Source organism: Oncorhynchus gorbuscha, unplaced genomic scaffold, assembly GCF_021184085.1.
Source record: "Oncorhynchus gorbuscha isolate QuinsamMale2020 ecotype Even-year unplaced genomic scaffold, OgorEven_v1.0 Un_scaffold_1661, whole genome shotgun sequence".
Lineage (NCBI taxonomy): Eukaryota > Metazoa > Chordata > Actinopteri > Salmoniformes > Salmonidae > Oncorhynchus > Oncorhynchus gorbuscha.
In genome coordinates, this window is record NW_025746378.1 from 52,501 (window position 1) to 67,500 (window position 15,000).

Here is a 15,000-nt window from a genome sequence, read left to right on the forward strand (position 1 = left end):
ACTATGGATGGAGGGGGCTAAGGATGGAGGGGGCTATGGATGGAGGGGACTAAGGATGGAGGGGCTATGGATGGAGGGGGCTATGGATGGAGGGGCTATGGATGGAGGGGACTATGGATGGAGGGGGCTATGGATGGGGGACTATGGATGGAGGGGACTATAGATGGAGGGGACTATGGATGGAGGGGGCTAAGGATGGAGGGGCTATGGATGGAGGGGACTAAGGATGGAGGGGCTATGGATGGAGGGGACTATGGATGGAGGGGACTATGGATGGAGGGGACTAAGGATGGAGGGGGCTATGGATGGAGGGGACTAAGGATGGAGGGGCTATGGATGGAGGGGGCTATGGATGGAGGGGGCTATGGATGAAGGTGGCTATGGATGGGGGGCTAAGGATGGAGGGGCTATGGATGGAGGGACTATGGATGGAGGGACTATGGATGGAGGGGACTAAGGATGGAGGGGGCTATGGATGGAGGGACTATGGATGGAGGGGACTAAGGATGGAGGGGGCTATGGATGGAGGGGACTAAGGATGGAGGGGGCTATGGATGGAGGGGACTAAGGATGGAGGGGCTATGGATGGAGGGGACTAAGGATGGAGGGGGCTATGGATGGAGGGGACTATGGATGGAGGGGACTATGGATGGAGGGACTATGGATGGAGGGGACTAAGGATGGAGGGGGCTATGGATGGAGGGGACTAAGGATGGAGGGGCTATGGATGGAGGGGACTAAGGATGGAGGGGGCTATGGATGGAGGGGGCTATGGATGGAGGGGGCTAAGGATGGAGGGGCTATGGATGGCGGGGGCTAAGGATGGAGGGGGCTATGGATGGAGGGGCTCTATGGTAATACACAGTTCTCTATGGTAATACACAGTTCTCTATGGTAATACACAGTTCTCTATAGTAATACACAGTTCTCTATGGTAATGAGCCGTTCTCTATGGTAATGGTATGTTCTCTATGGTAATGAGCTGTTCTCTATGGTAATACACAGTTCTCTATGGTAATGGTACGTTCTCTATGGTAATGGCCCGTTCTCTATGGTAATGGGCCGTTCTCTATGGTAATACACAGTTCTCTATGGTAATGGTACGTTCTCTATGGTAATGGCCTGTTCTCTATGGTAATGGTACGTTCTCTATGGTAATGGTACGTTCTCTATGTTAATGTTACGTTCTCTATGGTAATGGCCCGTTCTCTATGGTAATGGTATGTTCTCTATGGTAATGGGCCGTTCTCTATGGTAATACACAGTTCTCTATGGTAATGGTACGTTCTCTATGGTAATGGCCCGTTCTCTATGGTAATGGGCCGTTCTCTATGGTAATACACAGTTCTCTATGGTAATGGTACGTTCTCTATGGTAATGGCCTGTTCTCTATGGTAATGGTACGTTCTCTATGGTAATACACAGTTCTCTATGGTAATGGTACGTTCTCTATGGTAATGGACTGTTCTCTATGGTAATGGTACGTTCTCTATGGTAATGGCCTGTTCTCTATGGTAATGGTACGTTTTCTATGGTAATACACAGTTCTCTATAGTAATACACAGTTCTCTATGGTAATACACAGTTCTCTATGGTAATGGGCTGTTCTCTATGGTAATGGACTGTTCTCTATGGTAATGGTACGTTCTCTATGGTAATGAGCCGTTCTCTATGGTAATACACAGTTCTCTATGGTAATACACAGTTCTCTATGGTAATGGTACGTTCTCTATGGTAATGGACTGTTCTCTATGGTAATGGTACGTTCTCTATGGTAATGGCCTGTTCTCTATGTTAATGGTACGTTCTCTATGGTAACGGTACGTTCTCTATGGTAATGGGCTGTTTTCTATGTTAATGGTACGTTCTCTATGGTAACGGTACGTTCTCTATGGTAATGGGTTGTTCTCTATGGTAATGGTACGTTCTCTATGGTAATGGCCTGTTCTCTATGGTAATGGTACGTTCTCTATGGTAACGGTACGTTCTCTATGGTAATGAGCCGTTCTCTATGGTAATGGGCTGTTTTCTATGGTAATGGTACGTTCTCTATGGTAATGGCCTGTTCTCTATGTTAATGGTACGTTCTCTATGGTAATGAGCCGTTCTCTATGGTAATGGGCTGTTTTCTATGGTAATGGTACGTTCTCTATGGTAATGGCCTGTTCTCTATGGTAATGGTACGTTCTCTATGGTAACGGTACGTTCTCTATGGTAATGAGCCGTTCTCTATGGTAATGGGCTGTTTTCTATGTTAATGGTACGTTCTCTATGGTAATACACAGTTCTCTATGGTAACGGTACGTTCTCTATGGTAATGGGCTGTTTTCTATGGTAATGGTACGTTCTCTATGGTAATGGCCTGTTCTCTATGGTAATGGTACGTTCTCTATGGTAACGGTACGTTCTCTATGGTAATGAGCCGTTCTCTATGGTAATACACAGTTCTCTATGGTAATACACAGTTCTCTATGTTAATGGTACGTTCTCTATGGTAACGGTACGTTCTCTATGGTAATGGGCTGTTTTCTATGGTAATGGTACGTTCTCTATGGTAATACACAGTTCTCTATGGTAATACACAGTTCTCTATGGTAATGCACAGTTCTCTATGGTAATGGTACGTTCTCTATGTTAATGGACTGTTTTCTATGGTAATGGTACGTTCTCTATGGTAATGGCCTGTTCTCTATGGTAATGGTACGTTCTCTATGGTAATGGCCTGTTCTCTATGGTAATGGTACGTTCTCTATGGTAATGGCCTGTTCTCTATGGTAATGGTACGTTCTCTATGGTAATGGCCTGTTCTCTATGGTAATGAGCCGTTCTCTATGGTAATACACAGTTCTCTATGGTAATACACAGTTCTCTATGTTAATGGTACGTTCTCTATGGTAACGGTACGTTCTCTATGGTAATGGGCTGTTTTCTATGGTAATGGTACGTTCTCTATGGTAATACACAGTTCTCTATGGTAATACACAGTTCTCTATGGTAATACACAGTTCTCTATGGTAACGGTACGTTCTCTATGGTAATGGGCTGTTTTCTATGGTAATGGTACGTTCTCTATGGTAATGGCCTGTTCTCTATGGTAATGGTACGTTCTCTATGGTAATGGCCTGTTCTCTATGGTAATGGTACGTTCTCTATGGTAATGGCCTGTTCTCTATGGTAATGGTACGTTCTCTATGGTAATGGCCTGTTCTCTATGGTAATGGTACGTTCTCTATGGTAATGGTACGTTCTCTATGGTAATGGCCCGTTCTCTATGGTAATGGTATGTTCTCTATGGTAATGGTACGTTCTCTATGGTAATGGTACGTTCTCTATGGTAATGGAATACCTAGGATAGGATAAGTAATCCCTCTCACCCCCCCCCCACCTTTAAGATTTAGATGCACTATTGTAAAGTGACTGTTCCACTGGATGTCATAAGGTGAATGCACCAATTTGTAAGTCGCTCTGGATAAGAGCGTCTGCTAAATGACTTAAATGTAAATGTAAATGTAATGGCCCGTTCTCTATGGTAATACACAGTTCTCTATGGTAATGGCCCGTTCTCTATGGTAATGGCCCGTTCTCTATGGTAATGGCCCGTTCTCTCCCTGTCTCTAAAGGAGCTGTACTCTCCTACCTACTCCATCAGACTGTCTCTAAAGGAGCTGTACTCTCCTACCTACTCCATCTCTCCGTCTCTAAAGGAGCTGTACTCTCCTACCTACTCCATCTCCCCGTCTCTAAAGGAGCTGTACTCTCCTACCTACTCCATCTCCCTGTCTCTAAAGGAGCTGTACTCACCTACCTACTCCATCTCTCTAAAGGAGCTGTACTCACCTACCTACTCCATCTCCCCATCTCTAAAGGAGCTGTACTCTCCTACCTACTCCATCTCCCCGTCTCTAAAGGAGCTGTACTCTCCGACCTACTCCATCTCCCTGTCTCTAAAGGAGCTGTACTCACCTACCTACTCCATCTCCCCGTCTCTAAAGGAGCTGTACTCTCCTACCTACTCCATCTCCCCGTCTCTAAAGGAGCTGTACTCTCCTACCTACTCCATCTCCCTGTCTCTAAAGGAGCTGTACTCACCTACCTACTCCATCTCTCTAAAGGAGCTGTACTCACCTACCTACTCCATCTCCCCGTCTCTAAAGGAGCTGTACTCTCCTACCTACTCCATCTCCCCGTCTCTAAAGGAGCTGTACTCTCCTACCTACTCCATCAGACTGTCTCTAAAGGAGCTGTACTCACCTACCTACTCCATCTCCCTGTCTCTAAAGGAGCTGTACTCTCCTACCTACTCCATCTCTCTAAAGGAGCTGTACTCTCCTACCTACTCCATCTCCCTGTCTCTAAAGGAGCTGTACTCTCCTACCTACTCCATCTCCCTGTCTCTAAAGGAGCTGTACTCTCCTACCTACTCCATCTCCCTGTCTCTAAAGGAGCTGTACTCTCCTACCTACTCCATCTCCCCGTCTCTAAAGGAGCTGTACTCTCCTACCTACTCCATCTCCCCGTCTCTAAAGGAGCTGTACTCTCCTACCTACTCCATCTCCCCGTCTCTAAAGGAGCTGTACTCTCCTACCTACTCCATCTCCTGTCTCTAAAGGAGCTGTACTCTCCTACCTACTCCATCTCCCTGTCTCTAAAGGAGCTGTACTCTCCTACCTACTCCATCTCCCGTCTCTAAAGGAGCTGTACTCTCCTACCTACTCCATCTCCCTGTCTCTAAAGGAGCTGTACTCACCTACCTACTCCATCTCCCCGTCTCTAAAGGAGCTGTACTCACCTACCTACTCCATCTCCCCGTCTCTAAAGGAGCTGTACTCTCCTACCTACTCCATCTCCCCGTCTCTAAAGGAGCTGTACTCTCCTACCTACTCCATCTCCCCGTCTCTAAAGGAGCTGTACTCTCCTACCTACTCCATCTCCCCGTCTCTAAAGGAGCTGTACTCTCCTACCTACTCCATCTCCCCGTCTCTAAAGGAGCTGTACTCTCCTACCTACTCCATCTCCCCGTCTCTAAAGGAGCTGTACTCTCCTACTTACTCCATCTCCCCGTCTCTAAAGGAGCTGTACTCTCCTACCTACTCCATCTCCCCGTCTCTAAAGGAGCTGTACTCTCCTACCTACTCCATCTCCCCATCTCTAAAGGAGCTGTACTCACCTCAAAGTTGGTGACCGCCAGTTGTGACAGACCGTCCACATACGGACCCAGAACCTTGTGCTCTCTGACCTTCAGAGACTGTCGACTCCTGGACAGAGGAAGAGATAAACCACAGACATATTTTAGTCCCTGAGCTAAATGAAGGTATGGAGGGGTGAGAGAGACAGTGATAACAGAGAAGGCTGCTGTTGCTGCACTGATAGCACACATTTTACAACTCTAGGAAATCCCCTTAAGACATTGTGACACACACCCCCCCCCCCCCCGATATTACCGACCCCCCCAGGCTCATGGACTATCTCATGGATTACATGGCTGAATGGAGGACAACTCAACCACACCAGGACACACAGCTCAGCTATGGAAACGTGAATACAACCTGCCTATCCATCTACGTTAAGATAATCCAATCTGACAACATTACCTTTTACAAAGCACTGTGACTGAAGACTGCTAGATGTTCCACTAGCTGGTGCAGTGTGTGTGTGTATGTGTGTGTTCTTCACTAGGTGGTGCAGTGTGTGTGTGTGTGTGTGTGTGTGTGTGTGTGTGTGTGTGTGTGTGTGTGTGTGTGTGTGTGTGTGTGTGTGTGTGTGTGTGTGTGTGTGTGTGTGTGTGTGTGTGTGTGTGTGTGTGTGTGTGTGTGTTTATGTGTGTTCTTCACTAGGTGGTGCAGTGTGTGTGTGTGTGTGTGTGTGTGTGTGTGTGTGTGTGTGTGTGTGTGTGTGTGTGTGTGTGTGTGTGTGTGTGTGTGTGTGTGTGTGTGTGTGTGTGTGTGTGTGTGTGTCCTGCCTCTAGGTTTACAACAGGGGAGACAGGGAAAGTTCAGAGTGGACAGCCTACAGTTGAACCAAACTGATGAGACACTGAGATACACAGAGATATATACAGAGATACACACAGAGATACACACAGAGATATATACAGAGATATATACAGAGATACACACAGAGATATATACAGAGATACACACAGAGATAGATAAAGAGATACACACAGAGATACACACATAGATATATACAGAGATACACACAGAGATATATACAGAAATACAGAGGTACACACAGAGATATATACAGAGATACACACAGAGATATATACAGAGATATATACAGAGATATATACAGAAATACAGAGGTACACACAGAGATATATACAGAGATACACACAGAGATATATACAGAGATATATACAGAGATACACACAGAGATACACACAGAGATATATACAGAGATACACACAGAGATACACACAGAGATATATACAGAGATACACACAGAGATATATACAGAGATACACACAGAGATATATACAGAGATATATACAGAGATACACACAGAGATACACACAGAGATATATACAGAGATATATACAGAGATACACAGAGATACACAAAGAGATACACAGAGATATATACAGAGATATATACAGAGATACACAAAGAGATATATACAGAGATACACAGAGATATATACAGAGATACACACAGAGATACACACAGAGATATATACAGAGATATATACAGAGATACAGAGATATACACAGAGATACACAAAGAGATACACAGAGATATATACAGAGATACACAAAGAGATACACACAGAGATACACACAGATATACATACAGAGATATATACAGAGATACACACAGAGATACACACAGAGATACACACAGATATACATACAGAGATATATACAGAGATACACACAGAGATACACACAGATATACATACAGAGATATATACAGAGATACACACAGAGATACACACAGAGATATATACAGAGATATATACAGAGATACACATTTATTTTCCCTTTTGTACTTGTACTATTTGCACATCAGTACAACACTGTATAGACATAATATGACATTTGAAATACTTTTGTATTGTTTATTATCTATTTCACTTGCTTTGGCAATGTAAACACATGTTTCTCATGCCAATAAAGCCCTTATATTGAATTGAACACATACACACAGAGAGCGAGAGACAGAGAGAGACCGTGAGAGAGAGAGAGAGAGAGAGAGAGAGAGAGAGAGAGAGAGAGAGAGAGAGAGACACACACAGTGAGAGAGACACAGTTAGAGAGACAGTGAGAGAGAGAGTGTGAGAGAGAGTGTGTGAGAGAGAGACACAGTGAGAGAGAGAGAGAGAGAGACAGTGAGAGAGAGTGAGAGAGACAGAGAGAGAGACAGTGAGAGAAAGTGAGGGACAGAGAGAGAGTGACACAGAGAGAGAGAGAGACACAGAGAGAGAGAGAGAGAGAGAGAGAGAGAGACACACAGAGAGAGTGAGAGAGAGACACAGAGAGAGAGAGAGAGACAGAGAGAGAGAGAGAGAGACACAGAGAGATTGGGACTCAGCCAGGAAATAACAGAGAGGTCAGTTCCATGGAGCTGGGACTGGCTTGGCTATATCTTCTCCTCTCACAGACATCTGCAGCAACACAGACAGAGACTCCAATGTTGTCCCTCTCTAGGGCTGTCCAGTGTCCACACACACCCACCCCTGCTCTCTAACAGCTGTACCTGATACACACTCAGTCAGTTAACCCTGCCTTTACCGCCCTCCCTCCTTGACAGCCAACATAAGGTCTCAGAGCTTCATTGTGTACATGGACACGTGCCTATAGACTGGGAACAAGAGGAGAGCTTGTACACAGAGAGCTGATTGGGTATCTGACCGACTGGAATTGGATCCAAGATCATTAGAATGCCACAAGACCTACTGTATGTACTGTATTAAAACAGACCTACTGTATGTACTGTATTAAAACAGACCTACTGTATTAAAACAGACCTACTGTATTAAAACAGACCTACTGTATGTACTGTATTAAAACAGACCTACTGTATTAAAACAGACCTACTGTATTAAAACAGACCTACTGTATGTACTGTATTAAAACAGACCTACTGTATGTACTGTATTAAAACAGACCTACTGTATGTACTGTATTAAAACAGACCTACTGTATGTACTGTATTAAAACAGACCTACTGTATGTACTGTATTAAAACAGACCTACTGTATTAAAACAGACCTATTGTATGTACTGTCTTAAAACAGACCTACTGTATTAAAACAGACCTACTGTATTAAAACAGACCTACTTTATGTACTGTATTAAAACAGACCTACTGTATGTACTGTATTAAAACAGACCTACTGTCTTAAAACAGACCTACTGTATGTACTGTATTAAAACAGACCTACTGTATTAAAACAGACCTACTGTATGTACTGTCTTAAAACAGACCTACTGTCTTAAAACAGACCTACTGTATTAAAACAGACCTACTGTATTAAAACAGACCTACTGTATGTACTGTATTAAAACAGACCTACTGTATGTACTGTATTAAAACAGACCTACTGTATTAAAACAGACCTACTGTATTAAAACAGACCTACTGTATGTACTGTATTAAAACAGACCTACTGTATTAAAACAGACCTACTGTATTAAAACAGACCTACTGTATGTACTATATTAAAACAGACCTACTGTATGTACTGTATTAAATGTGCAGATGTGTACATCCATCTGCACATCAACCCGTGTGTGTGCATATCCGTGCATGTGTGTGTGTGTGTGTGTGTGTGTGTTTGTGCGTGTGTCCAGCCGTCCGTCCGTCTGAACTCACCCTTTAGGGTCCAGCAGGTCACGGACCTTCTCGTTGTATATCTCCATGTAGGAGACCTCCACCTTGAAGGAGAGAACCTGGCTGTCCTCCCGGCCGATCCTCTCAAACAGGGAGCAGCACAGCCTGGGGATCAGCCCTGGAGCCTTCTTATTCCCCATCATGGAGAAGGACTTCCCTGACCCTGCAGAGAGGACAGGAAGGGACAGAGACAACAGCATAGTAGAGCCTTTAGTTACACATATAGACTTCAACAGTCCTTTACACACCAGCTCTACAGACTGGACAGCAGAACCTACAGGGAGAGACAGGAAGGGACAGAGACAACAGCCTGGCAGAGCCTTTAGCTACACATATAGACTTCAACAGTCCTTTACACACCAGCTCTACAGACTGGACAGCAGAACCTACAGGGAGAGACAGGAAGTGACAGAGACAACAGCCTGGCAGAGCCTTTAGCTACACATATAGACTTCAACAGTCCTTTACACACCAGCTCTACAGACTGGACAGCAGAACCTACAGGGAGAGACAGGAAGTGACAGAGACAACAGCCTGGCAGAGCCTTTAGCTACACATATAGACTTCAACAGTCCTTTACACACCAGCTCTACAGACTGGACAGCAGAACCTACAGGGAGAGACAGGAAGGGACAGAGACAACAGCCTGGCAGAGCCTTTAGCTACACATATAGACTTCAACAGTCCTTTACACACCAGCTCTACAGACTGGACAGCAGAACCTACAGGGAGAGACAGGAAGGGACAGAGACAACAGCCTGGCAGAGCCTTTAGCTACACATATAGACTTCAACAGTCCTTTACACACCAGCTCTACAGACTGGACAGCAGAACCTACAGGGAGAGACAGGAAGGGACAGAGACAACAGCCTGGCAGAGCTACAGGGAGAGACAGGAAGGGACAGAGACACAACAGCCTGGCAGAGCCTTTAGCTACACATATAGACTTCAACAGTCCTTTACACACCAGCTCTACAGACTGGACAGCAGAACCTACAGGGAGACAGGAAGCGACAACAGCAGAGATTAAACAGCAGGGAATAGGAACTAGTAAATGAAACAGTGTTGTTTAGTAAATAAGGGTAGAGATCAGAGAAAGGGACCAGCACTTATCTGAACCAAGAGGTTTTGTCAAACAGACCCACAACAAAGTCTGGGGGGGGTTATACGGCAACTATCTGATGTGCTCACTGCAGGTGTGTTGAAAACATGTCTGTAAATGTGTTTGTTCAGGGATTCTGACAACCGTTTGGTCCTGAGTCAGACAGTTTAGAACTACAGCAGGGTTTCTGTTAGGAAAACGTGACCAGAAAGATTTTCACCAGACCCATATGCATTGGGTGCGTCACCCATTGGGGGGGTGACCACCCACGGTGCTCAGAACGACAGAAATCACATGTAGATGGTTGTAATGCCTCTTAAGAAGAGAGCTCCTGTAGTGAAGCGGCCAATAAAACGTCCTTTTCAAACATTTCCCAAAATGCAATTTGCGAGAAAACCTCATTCTAAACGGCTCACCTGATGAAAGTGGTTCATATGTGACAGAGATTAAAATCACCGTTAGAAAAAGGTGAGATCTTAAGATGCAACAACTATGAGTTTAAATACATTTGTCAGAATTCTATAATTACTCCTGTCTATACAGAAAGAAAGAAAATGATTTCAAATGCTTCACCTGAGAGCGCATGACATAGACACAGAGGAATCGAGGATCATTATCTTCTTTTCAAAATATAACTGTGGATTGTTTCAAATCACAAGCTTGTACTTCAGCCTTCAGAAATGTTATGTTACAGCGTGAATTTAAAATGGATTCAATTTAGATTGTGTCGTCACTTGCCTACACACAATACCTCATCATGTCAACGTGGAATTATGTTTTTAGAGATGTTAACAAATTAATCAAAAATGAAAATATGAACTGTCTTGAGTCAATAAATATTCAACCCCTTTATTATGGCAAGCCTAAATAAATTCAGGAGTAATGAGCCAATAGTAAGCTTGGGATGATTAGGTGACTGTGATGGTATGGGGGCCAGATTAGGAATTTAGCCAGGACACCAGGGTTAACACCTCTACTCTAACAATAAGTGCCATGGGATCTTTAGTGACCACAGAGAGTCAGGACACACGTTTAAACGTCCAATCCAAAAGACGACACCCTATTCAGGGCAATGTCCCAAATCACTGCCCTGGGGCATTTGTATATTTGATTTTAGACCAGATCAAAGTGTCTCCTACTGGCCCTCCAACACCACTTCCAGCAGCATCTGGTCTCCCATCCAGGGACCCTGCATAGCATCAGAAGTGGAATGCAGGATGGTATGCTGCTGGCCACAGGTGTCCTTCCTAACTCAACTGCCGGAGAGGAAAGAAACCGCTCAGGATTACCCCATGAGGCCAATGGTGACTTTAAAACAGTTACAGAGTTTTATGGCTGTGATAGGAGAAAACGGATGATGGATCAACAATATTGTACTTACTCCACAATACTAACTTAAATGACAGAGTGAAAAGGAGGAAGACTGTACAGAATAAATATATTCCAAAACATGTATCCTGTTTGCACTAAGGCACTGAAATAAAACTGGTCCCGAAGTGTTATGTTTGGGGCACATCCAATACAACACATCACAGAGTACCACCACATATTTTCAATCATGGTGGTGGCTGCATCATGTTATGTGTATGCTTGTCATTGGCATGGTGCTAGGGAGTTTTTTTACAATACAAATAAATGGAATAGAGCTAAGTACAGGCAAAATCCTAGAGGGAAACCTGGTTCAGTCTGTTTTCAACCAGACACTGGGAGATGAATTCACCTTTCAGCAGGACAATAACGTAAAACACAAGGCCAAATCTACATTGGAGTTGGTTACCAAGACAACATGGAATGTTCCTGAGTGGCCTAGTTACAGTTTGGACTTGAACTTGGCAAGACTTGAAAATAGCTGTCTAGCATTGATCAACAACCAACTTGACAGAGCTTGAAGAATTTGATAAAGAATATTGTGCAAATATTGTTCAATCCAGGTGTGCAAAGCTCTTGGAGACTTACCCAGAAAGACTCACAGCTGTAATCACTGCCAAAGCTGATTCTAACACGAATTGACTCATGGGTGTGAATACTTATGTAAATTAGATATTTTTGTATTTCATTTTCAATCTGTTTTTTGCAAACGATAATCGTTCCTCACAGTATTTGAAAAACCTTTCCATCAATCTCCACCTCCACAATCACCAAGCCTCGGTGTGAAATACCAAAATATAATGATCCGAGGATCTCATATATCCAATGGAAACATCATGAAATACCTGAACACTTTTCCCTCGTGCAAAAACAGCTGTCTGTCCTGAGCTCACTGGTGCAGGGCCCGGAATAGCCTAGTTGATACAATGCTGTACGTTTGCTAGCAACAGGTTTGAGCCAGACCCAGTAGATTGATTTGATACAACATTGTACTTCACTAGCTACAGTATAGCTCAAGTCAAGACAGATCAAAAGGGAGGCAGACAGGCTGAGTAGAGAGATTACTGCGATTGAAAGAACCTGAATTTTCATCAAGACATCTTCTACTTATTTGTCGGCTTTATGTATTTTTACTTAGTTGACAATGGAAGTTATAGGCCTACTGTTGCATTGGCCTAGGAGATCTCTGAGTTCCATGCTCTCCTTAGGAGATCTCTGAGTTCCATGCTCTCCTTAGGAGATCTCTGAGTTCCATGCTCTCCTTAGGAGATCTCTGAGTTCCATAGGAGATCTCTGAGTTCCATGCTCTCCTTAGGAGATCTCTGAGTTCCATGCTCTCCTTAGGAGATCTCTGAGTTCCATGCTCTCCTTAGGAGATCTCTGAGTTCCATGCTCTCCTTAGGAGATCTCTGAGTTCCATGCTCTCCTTAGGAGATCTCTGAGTTCCATGCTCTCCTTAGGAGATCTCTGAGTTCCATGCTCTCCTTAGGAGATCTCTGAGTTCCATGCTCTCCTTAGGAGATCTCTGAGTTCCATGCTCTCCTTTCTTTAGCTGCCAATTGACCACGGTGAATCAATGTGTCCATATGGCAGAGGCTTGTTCTCTCACATTGGTTGAATTTTTACTTTTAGATTTTTATTTGTATAAATTAAAGTCTGATTATTATGTTTAACGATGTGACAATGATTTTTCTAAACTAAAACGATATTATTGAAATGAAACTGTTCCACGAAAAATGTGCATATGAAACTCATTACTGGCCCACAGATTGGTAGAAATGGTAGGACTCCAAACATGAAACTCAGGCGCCACCTACGTAGTCTTTATAAAATCATTTCCTCCACGTTTCTGTGGTCTGATTTGACCTAATACACTCTTGGAAAAAAGGGTTCCAAATGTGTTCTTCGGCTGTCCCCATAGGAGAACCCTTTTTGGCTCCAGGTAGAACCTTTTTTGGTTCCTGGTCAACCCCTTTTGGTTCCATGTAGAACCCTCTATGCAAAGGTTTATACATGGAACCCAAAAGGGTTCTGCCTGGAACCAAATATAGTTCTTCATAGGGTTCTCCTATGGGGACAGCCAAAGAACCCTTTTAGGTTCTAAAGAGCACCTTTCTTGTCAAGGAGTGTATGCTAATTTGAAGCAAGGTAAGACAAGCCTCATAAGTAAAACGAAGTAAAACATTTAGGTTTCAAAGAATGAAAGTGATGGGTGGTGCGTGTGATAGTTGGTCTATATACAGGCGGTGATAGTTGTATAGATAAAGAAGATGCATGACAACTAACCAAAATACACACGCTAATTTAATTCCACTAAATTATGCAAATTAACATGTAAACCGAGAAGCATGACGGGCAAATGTATCTACAGAGCATTCTGACCCCTCCCCCTTTTCCACATTCTGCTACGTTACAGCCGTATTCTAAAATGGATTACATTGGTTTTTTACCCTCATCAATCTACACACAATACCCACACAGGTTTTTAGACATTTGTGCAATCTATTAAATATAAAAACTGAAATAACACATGTACATAAGTATTCAGACCCTTTACTCAGTACTTTGTTGAAGCACCTTTGGCAGCGATTACAGCCTCGAGTCTTCTTGGGTATGACGCTACAAGCTTGACACACCTGTATTTGGGGAGATTCTCCCATTGTTCTCTGCAGATCCTCTCAAGCTCTGTCAGGTTGGATGGGGAGCGTTGCTGCACAGCTATTTTCAGGTCTCTCCAGAGATGTTCGATCGGGTTCAAGTCAGAGCTCTGGCTGGGCCACTCAAGGACATATAGGGACGTGTCCAGAAGCCACTCCTGCGTTGTCTTGACTGTGTGTTTAGGGTCGTTGTCCTGTTGGAAGGTGAACCTTCTCCCCAGTCTGCGGTCTGAGTGCTCTGAAACAGCTTTTCATCAAGGATCTCTCTGTACTTTGCTCCGTTCATCTTTCCTTTGATCCTGACTAGTCTCCAAGTCCCTGCCGCTGAAAAACATCCCCACAGCATAATGCTGCCACCACCATGCTTCACCGTAGGGATGGTGCCAGGTTTCCTCCAGATGTGACGCTTGGTATTTAGGCCAAAGAATTCAATCGTGGTTTCATCAGACCAGAGAATCTTACTTCTCATGGTTTGAGAGTCCTTTAGGTGCCTTTTGGCAAACTCCAAGTGAGCTGTCATGTGCCTTTTACTGAGGAGTGGCTTTCTTTTGGCCCCTCTACCTGCAGTAAGAATTTAATCAGTCATGAGCTCTGTCAGAGTGACCATCGGGTTCTTGGTCACCTCCCCGACCAAGGCACTTCTCCCCGATTGCGCAGTTTGGCCGGATGGCCAACTCTAGGAAGAGTCTTGGTGGTTCCAAACTTATTACATTTAAAGATTGACAGAGGTCACTGTGTTCTTGGGGACCTTCAATGCTGCAGAAATGTTTTGGTACCTGTCCCCAGATCTGTGCCTCGACACAATCCTGTCTCGGAGCTCCATGGACAATTCCTTTGACTTCATGGCTTGGTTTTTGCTCTGACATGCACTGTCAACTGTGGAACCTCATATAGACAGGTGTGGGCCTTTCCAAATCATGTCCAGTCAATATAATTTACCACAGGTGGACTCCAATCAAGTTGTAGAAACATCTCAAAGATGATCAATGGAAACAGGATGCAACTGAGCCCAATTTCAAGTCTCATTGCAGAGGGTCTG

At 44.0% G+C, this 15,000-nt stretch overlaps 1 protein-coding gene across 1 annotated transcript in view; it reads right to left on the reverse strand.

Moving 5' to 3' along the window:
- Nucleotides 1–15,000, reverse strand: part of LOC124023634 (kinesin-like protein KIF13A) — a gene marked incomplete at its 3' end in the record, with an annotated part of 91,069 nt that overhangs the window by 46,690 nt on the left and 29,379 nt on the right. The window contains 2 exon segments of the mRNA XM_046337992.1: nt 5,168–5,255; nt 8,817–8,997. Of these exon segments, the coding sequence (XP_046193948.1) occupies nt 5,168–5,255; nt 8,817–8,997 (269 nt within the window).